Here is an 8,384-nt window from a genome sequence, read left to right as displayed (position 1 = left end):
GCATTGCCTCCCCCTTGCCCGGGTTGCAAATCGCGATAGATGAACCACAAACAAGAACCAATTGGTTGTTTGTTTCCTTGACCCGTAGGGATCTTGGAACGGCTTCTATTTTTGAATCACTTTAAACCGTTGGTAACAGCCGGGTCATGATGACATGGAGACGAGTCCCTCTTCTTCTTTTCCAATTTCTTGTTTTATCTTCCCCCACCCCATGCTTCTTTACCTCGCTGCCCGTGGTATCACACCGCCGAGGAGGGGAGTCAGAATATAGGAGTACAGTCGAAGGCCTGCCCAGGAGGCCATGGCCGAGGTACGTGGCCTTGAGTTTCTAAAATAAGCTGCAAAGAAAAAGAGCCGCATCCTGCATCTGCAGCAAGTACCTTGTTTATTGGGACAACATCCCAAGGCCACCGCTCCGAAACCGAGCTCTCTTCTATTGCGGCTTTGTCATTTATTTATCTATTTATCTGTTTCTTATTGAAACTTGTTTGTTTATTTTTAATTCCATCTTTGCTGTTGGGGAAACAAAAAGAGCCACTAGTCATTCGTTGCCAACAACTGTGTGATATCTTGGGACGTAAGAAAGGGGTAGACGCCCGGGGGCTGGTTTCCGGGGATGCACTAGACTAAATTTGCTAACATCCACGAGATCCCATCTCATCACATCCACTTGGGACGAGAGCCCAGGGGGTGAAAGCAGTTCAGCGCGCGTTGCTGCACGCACTCGGAATTGCTGGACAGTAATGCGCACGGGTGTCCATTGTTCGCTTCAGGAATCTTTGTCCCGCGCTCAAGTCTGGATAGGTATTTCAATATTAGAGGGGAAAAGCAGCGTACAGGCAAAATGTTGTACGACTTGATGGAACCCATGTTTGCCTTTGCGACCTCTGAAGACAGGCAGATACCCTATTACAAAGGTAGCAAATGTGAAAATAACACTCATTAACGCATATAAAGTTGTTACCGTCCGGCATCGAAATCATGAATGAAGAATGACAGAGCTGTGTGAATGTAGATAAACCCATAGAGCGAGGAGGCCGGCGCCGATCTGGAACCGCCAAAACCAGCACAGCGCTTGGATGGTTTTATTATTCTGACAAAGGAAATAGAGAGATTGGATGCGTATTTACAGTATGATAATCTCCGCAGCTGAGGAAGGGCAAAAGAACAGAAAAAAAAAGTATCCTTCAAAAGTTCCGACCAAGAAAGAACGCCACCGTTCCCACGTCCCTGAGGACGCTCGTTCCCAATTTTCTTTTGTATAATGATATCTTTTCATCGTCGCAATATTTGCGAGCTCAGTCGGTCTCCCCGGACGTCTTCCGCATTATCGGCTTATCACATTGCCTCCTGCCTCCAGCTAATCAACCAGCGATGCCAGAGATAACTCAAGCTGTGCTGTTGCCATTGGCACGAAATGCGCCGTTTGAATCTCCATTCGCCTGAGCCGCACCTTCAGCCGTGGTCTTGTCAAGATCCACATCCACCATCCGGGCGGCTTCCCGCACCGTGGTCTGATGCCAGTGGTCCAGCCGACATTTGGTGATGTACTTGTTGAGCTCGGTGTTCTCCCAAGTCATGGCCTCGATAAGCTTCTGCTTCACAGTCTCTTCCATGCTTTCGAACCGACGATCAAGTCCGTCCGTGTAAACGCCCAGGGCGTCAGAAGGAGCGACCAAGGATGAGAACTTCTTGTCATCGTAATTCCCTATGGTGGTGGTTGATTAGTAGCTTGACATCGTAACCAATATCAGGAGTGACCAAGGGTTGTGATAACTTACTGTACGAGTGGCACGCGTATAGCGTCAGATACGTAGCAGTAGAGCCCAACATCATGCTCATCATATCATCTCCCTTGGACTGAGTGTTGTTGATCTTAGACCAGTCGTCTCGAATAAAACAGCGCCTCCAGATCAGCCTGTTCGTATTCTGCTGCTCCTCGCCGCGGAGGCTGAGATGGGAAACACGCAAAGCACTGAAGTAGAGATCATCGTAGATGTTAAATCCCGGTGTTGTTGGATCATGTCGAATGGAGACCAGTGTAAGCAAGTCAATAAGGGTCAACGGGTCCAACGCCTCGTGTCGCAACAAGCGGCCCATGGCATCCTCGAAAACACGCGCGAGTGCCTTGTGTTTCTTGGGGATATTCTGCGCACTATACTCCATGGCAAGCTCCAATGCAGCTGCCTCATCCACGGCCATACTAACACTCGGCAGGATCAGATTGTAAAGCTTGTCTTGTATGCCAATGATTGTCAGCTCGCGGTTGATCTGTGTGAGATCTGCTGCAGCCCTGTCGCCACGCTCGCCCCGAACCACGACAAGCTGGTTGCGAGCCGGCCCTTGTTTGTTGACAGTAGCGCCCTCGGCGAGCAGCGCCAGCTTGCCAAGGCTCAACTCGATCTTCTTGTTCCAAACTTGCTGCTCACGGTTTAACCCGAGCTCAATAAGGGTTTCAGCAGCGTGGTTGATGTCCTTCTCCTGCTCAACATCGTTGATCCACGATATCTTGGAGAGTTCTGGCTTGGTCCTGAGAAACTTGGTCGCATATCCTTTCCTGTTTCCAGGAAAGTCCAGAACGGCTTTGACGCCTTCCTCGCGCAGCAAAATGTCGTAGACTGCAAAGGCAAACTGGTCGCCGAACCGGTCAAATGACTCGGCGATCTCGTGTTGCTTGATTCTTGCTCTCTCCCTGAGCTCTGTGACGCGACTCGGCGTTTGATCGCGGTCGAGAGCTCTTTGACGTAGGGACTTAACTTCTTCAACCATCAACAAAGCAAGCGCCTCTATTGAGTTGTGGGCTTCCGCAACTCTGATGGCTTCTCTGAACAACCCAAAATCCTTCAGGAGCACAAGCTTGTCGTATCGGTCGTTTGAGTAGGTCTTCCGGCAGATTTCACCATGGTGTACGAGTTTCTGGTTGTTCCTTGTCAACGCCCAGCGCGAACGCTCCAGAACAGTGAGGAGGTACTTGTCAGTGAGGGAGGGCAGACGGTCTCGTATCGTCTGTATTAATCGTGGGTCTGGCGACCCTGCCGAGATGGTGACGGAAGGCGGGTAGTATGATGTGAGCCATTTATGTGCTAGATCCATCATCCGCTTGGTGTTGGTTGTAATATTGAAGTCGCAAGTCCATGGTTCCGAGAGGGCTTCGTAACCGTCCTGAAGTACACCTCTTTCCAGCCTGTCATTACTGAGGCCATAGAACTCAAGCTTCTTCGCACGGTAAGCAAATGCCTCACCGAGAGCTTCGAGAACCACCTGCATGGCCTCGTACATCAAGCGGGTGATGTCAGCATCGTTGGCAACTTTTTGCTGATATTTGTACTTGATGACTTCATAAGCCCAGGCCACGAAGACTTCAAGACGACCAATGTCATGGGTGAACCAGTGTCTGACATTGTCCAGCTCGCCCTTGTTCTGGTTCGGGACCTTTTTTTCACTCTCGTGGATGAACTCAACGATTTCTGAGATGATGCTCCTGGTGTCACTACCTGGACGTTCGCCTCGCTCGAGAAGGAATTGCTCATGTTGCTTCCACAAGACGGTGGCAGCGCTCATTTTCTCTGCATTCCACAACAGACCCCATCGGACCTCGCGGTCAATGTCGACCGAGAGAGAATTCAGGTATGACATCAGTCTTTCCAGATAGCTAGTCCGGCCACGCAAGTTGCCTTCCAGAATTGCCGGAACATGGAGAAGATGTGGAGAGTTGGAGCTCAATATATCGTTACTTAGTTGCAGGGCTGCCTCGCCAATTTCCTGGTTTGAGAATGGCAAGGCGCGCTTGCCATCGAAAGAGATAGGATTGTCGTCTTTGATGCCATAGAAGACAGCCTGCTCTAATTTGCTCTTTGGAGATATGGTAGGACATGTCTCTTCGCCAAAGCGTTCAATGTCTGTTGTTGCAACGCGGACGACCCCCACGCCGCGTATTATGAGCAGGACAGCGGGGTTTTTTGTTTTGTGTCGATGCAGACGTTGGCTCTCCAGTTCTTGTCCTGCTGCTGTTGGCTCCTCGAGCCCGGATCCGGCAATCTCGAACGTGTCCCGGTCTCGCAAATCAACGACGTCTTCAAACGCACCAGGCCCTAGACTAAGATCGTCCTGGATTTGAGCATCAGGTGATTCGGGTCGTGCATTCAAAGAGCAGATAACCACCGCTCGGTCGAAAACGGCGAATGCTACAAAACCAGGGTTCGGGATGTACAGTCGCGGCCGTACAGTCGGGTCTTGGGATAAGGGGCTCGAGTAGCATGTGATTGGGCGAACCATGCCGATTTCTGCGTGAGAATGCCTGACGATGGCCTCGATAATGGCGTAAGAGGACTCGAACTTGTTGCCAGAGGCTACGAGAAGGAGAATTTGCTGCGCTAGCTCGCCATCGGGGGATTCAACCACGCGCTGCTCGAACCTCTTAGGTGCGAACGCAATGTCAAGGATCTCAAACCCCGAGGATGAAGCAGACGAACGGCCTACAGTCGACCGGCTCTCCAGTTTTAGTAGAATCGCGTCCCGAACGTCGACCTCGGCGAGCACATCATGGTGTCCACCTCTCTGAACCCTCCAGGTCGTGATCTTTCCCTTGGAAGTTGCGGCCGCAATATTGCGTTCTCCGGCTTTCGTGGGAGGACCTGCCCTGACTGCAGCAAGATCTGCCCTGATAGCAGAGTGCTTGAGAACATGACGGATGCTTCCCAAGAACCCGCCGCCAGTCTGCGACATGCCACTGCGGAGAAACTGAACAGATATCGTAGGACGGCCGTGACCATCCCTGACGCTTAGGTGTGCCAGCCGTCCGCTGCTGAAAGCGAGGATAAAACCTGCCGTCTCGGCGTTCAGGATCTGAACGACATGCTCCCCCGAAAACATGCCCGGGATAGCGTCCTCGATACCGTTTCGTTGTTGGCGCATGAATGTGAGCGTCGCGGCACTGGAAATGGATTCCCAGTATGAGATCTTGCCACTGACGGGCATGACAACAACAAGACCGGGCTCATCGGCAGAGGCTGATGGTGCTACCAGGGAGCCGAGCGGTAAGGGATCGGAAGAGTGTCGCGAAGGGTAGTCGAGGTTGAAGATGAATGTTTCGGGCGAGGGATTGTTGATGGTGTAAGGCCAGACGAATGCATGTGTATGAGTGAGGGTAAGCGCATGACCGGTTGACGAGTATAGTGCGCCATGTTGTTGACCTAGAAGGGGACGACAGTTAGACATATCCAGCGCAGAATAGGGTCGGGGTCGCTGCAAACATACTCTCGACATCTGCACGCAAACGGTCGGGCAGAGCTGGCAGTTTGCTGACAGTGTATGCATTGTTGGTGGTCTGTATTTGAATATACGGATGTTAGCAAACTCGTGAAGAACAAAAGGCGGTTTAACCGGACGGTGATCAACGGGCAAGACGGACCAAAACAACACTGCCATCGCCTTTGCTTATCCGCTCACCAGGCTTCGGTTTCTTAGATCTGACGCTGAGATCTTGCTTCGGTTGTGGCGGACTTATGATCCGATCGTGTTTTGGTTGCAACTTTGCAATCTTTTCGGACCGGACCTCGACCATCTCGGTGGTGTCGGGGTTGACGAAGGTTTGTTCGCTCAACGGAAGCCGCTGGCGCTTTGCTTTGGGTTGGGGCACAAGGCTCTCCGAGCTCAGAGGACGCTGTCGGCGCCTGCTTCGAGTCGCGGTGGCCGGCCCGCCTGAGGCCGCGGTCGGTGAAAACATGGCGGCCCTGGGGTGCAGGCGATGCACACAAGGTTGTTTGAGATGTAGGTATGACGGATCCGGCGCCGGATGGATGCAGTAATATGACGTGGGTTGGCGTTCAATTCATGACGATTATTGAAAGAATGCAGCTTTCTAGATGGCGATGCGTTGTTGCTTTGATGGACGGGATGTTGCAAGTTTGAAAAATCTACGGCGCGCTCCGCTCACGACGCACGAATCTGACGGATTCTTTTTCTCTGGTGACGACGGCACGACCCAAAAAACCGGCCGTGTTGACTTTGTTTGTTACCTTGCGTACCATCCATCGGACCAAAAATTTACAGCAAGGTCTCCAGGCTCACCCTTACTGGCTACAGGCAACGCGAACCTCGAATGATTGGCTGAGGCTTGAGCTACCGGTGGGGCGTCTCAGCCGTCGCCAAGATACGTGCTCCACGTTTCTTTGAGATGGAGCCTCATAGCGTTGGTTTCGCCGCCTGCCAGTTTCGATTGCTTCCATCAGCCACCAATCTGGAGATCAATCCAGAAGAGCCGATAGTGGCTGTTAATTTCGATTTTGGATGCTATACCAGCTAGCCGCGTGCGAATTGGGATCCAGGAACAGCAGGATGTGAGAAAGATGTAGGATAGTTACCTACCTGTACATACTTTGGTTACCTACCTCTTACAGTACCTGCAAGCCTGTTATGTCACCTTGGAGGGTTTGCAGATGATATTGGGCTCTGGTGCCACGTCGATCCGCCCCACCATGTTCAGCTGCATAAGGTACAAACTACAGCTACAGTACTTAGGTCCAGCAACTGTTAGTGCAGCAGCATCGAAGTGTCCGATAACTTTTGGGCGCAGAAAAAAGGTACATGCATCTGTGTACATTACATATTGTTCGGCTAGCTTGGCAGGCATCTGTATCAGACTACTAACGTTGCGTACCCCCTGTTCGGCACCCCCCCTGTTCGGCACCCTGAAAATCTAACAACGAAATGCCTACTTTTATAAACTGATTTAAATATAAAATTATCAACGGACAAAAATACAATCGTTTTCACGCTTCTCCGGTTCATTAACCTCTTCTTCATCAGCTAAAGGTTCCAAATTTTCTATATCATTTTCCTGCAATCCAATAATGTTCTGTTTGTTAACCAAAAGCTCGTTTGGATCCGGAACCACCCTCCTCCTTTTAACCGGCCGTATTGCCTCCAGTTGTGCTTCCAATAAGCTGATTTTTTGCTGGGCGCTAGCCAAAAGGGTATCTTTGGCTTCGAAGCTTTTTTGGACTTTTGCAAATAAAAGACGTGAAGTAGCGTTGGTTTTGTTGGATTGGGAAAGTTTTTGCAGTTGAAGTCGGATATCTCGGGTCGTTTTAGGGGTTTTCCAAATAAGTAAAGACGGGTCGTTAATTTTTTGGGCTGGGCTTTCCGGTGTTTTATCCCTTTGCAAACCGTTGTTTTTATCTTTTATAACGTTGGCGTTGCTATTTTCTAACAAAAAAGGGCTTAAAAGTGGTTTAACCAAGTTTACCGGCCATAACCCCGTTGTACGCCAACCAGATTGAATGGTTTTTGCTATAAATGCTTTTAATCTGGCTTTTCGATAACAAAGTAGGAAATTTCGTTTTCCAATAACTGTTAAACAGCAAAATTGGCTAACAAATCCAAGTTGACGTCGATAAGCTTCTTTTAACGGCCCAAAAACCGATAGATCCAATGGTTGAAGAACGTGTGACGAATGAGGGGGTAAATATAGGAGTTGAATATTATTTTGCAAGCAAAGAAGCATAAATTCGTCCGTTATATGTGATCCATGGCCTGTCACAGACCTGAAGGACAGCCACTGGGCTGTCGCTTAGTCATGACCCCTGTCACGTGAAGGCGCGAGGGCCGAGCGCCTCGCGCGCGTATATCTACGCGAAATCTCTGCAGTCTCCGATATGTAGCTCCTCGAGCTACGTCTTCGTCAACAACCACCTGCTACCCTGTACCTGGAAGACTAGATAGCCAATATACTCTGTCCTGTTACCTGATCGCCCGCACCTACCTGTCCGCCCTGCCTGCCCGTGACATTACGTAGCTCCTTCATTAGGTGCCCGCGATGCCTGCGTCACTGCAACCCCCGATCTTAACCGATTCGACCGAGGAACTGATCGAACACCTACAAGGACACCCTGAACAATGGGTGTCTTACATCTCCGATTCCTACCAAAAGCTGCAACTATTGCACGATAGCAACGTCCGCCTGAACTCCTGCCTAGAAATGCAGGAAGCCGAGACCCAACGCGCCCGCGCCGAGACCCAAGGCGCCCGCGCCGAAACGGACCGTGTCCGCGACAAGGCGCAGGCCGACATTCTGGCCATGGCCATGGAAAAGGCCTCCGCCATAACCTCCCGGGATGCCGCTTTCGCCGAATTAGAGAAAACACGGTCCGAACTGAAGGAAGTTCGGACCGTAACGCTACCCACGGTACATATAACCACCCCCGCCCCAACTACCAACACGCCTGTTGAACCCCTTATGGTTACTCCTATGGGAACGACTCCGCCGCCTGCTTCCGAACATCCCGCCTCCGCCCGCCTTTCTGAACGACTTCCAGACCCCGATAAATTTACGGGCGCCCGCTCCGACCTCCGCCGCTTCGCCACCCAAATCCGGGGGAAGATGA

The 8,384-nt window shown here is 51.0% G+C and overlaps 1 protein-coding gene across 1 annotated transcript; it reads right to left on the bottom strand.

Moving 5' to 3' along the window:
- Positions 1 to 946: 946 nt before the first annotated feature.
- MGG_08092 (uncharacterized protein) lies at positions 947 to 6,013 on the bottom strand. Its single transcript, XM_003714998.1, has 4 exons — positions 5,411 to 6,013; positions 5,257 to 5,326; positions 1,782 to 5,192; positions 947 to 1,708 (listed from the first exon to the last, which is right to left on the bottom strand). The coding sequence occupies exons 1-4, from the start codon at positions 5,723 to 5,725 to the stop codon at positions 1,389 to 1,391; spliced, it is 4,116 nt and encodes a 1,371-aa protein (XP_003715046.1). The 5' UTR covers positions 5,726 to 6,013; the 3' UTR covers positions 947 to 1,388.
- Between the last annotated feature and the right edge of the window lie 2,371 nt (positions 6,014 to 8,384).

Source organism: Pyricularia oryzae, chromosome 2 (genome assembly GCF_000002495.2).
Source record: "Pyricularia oryzae 70-15 chromosome 2, whole genome shotgun sequence".
In the NCBI taxonomy this organism is placed as follows: domain Eukaryota; kingdom Fungi; phylum Ascomycota; class Sordariomycetes; order Magnaporthales; family Pyriculariaceae; genus Pyricularia; species Pyricularia oryzae.
This window is presented reverse-complemented; position numbering and strand designations above follow the sequence as displayed.

Bases quoted from the DNA above. Each gene is read 5' to 3' on its own strand.
- MGG_08092 (XM_003714998.1), bottom strand. From the start codon at position 5,725: ATGTTTTCACCGACCGCGGCCTCAGGCGGGCCGGCCACCGCGACTCGA. The intron at 5,327-5,410 runs GTCCGTCTTGCC...ATTCAAATACAG, and splicing joins GCGATGGCAGTGTTGTTTTG to ACCACCAACAATGCATACAC. The intron at 5,193-5,256 runs GTATGTTTGCAG...GTCCCCTTCTAG, and splicing joins TTTGCGTGCAGATGTCGAGA to GTCAACAACATGGCGCACTA.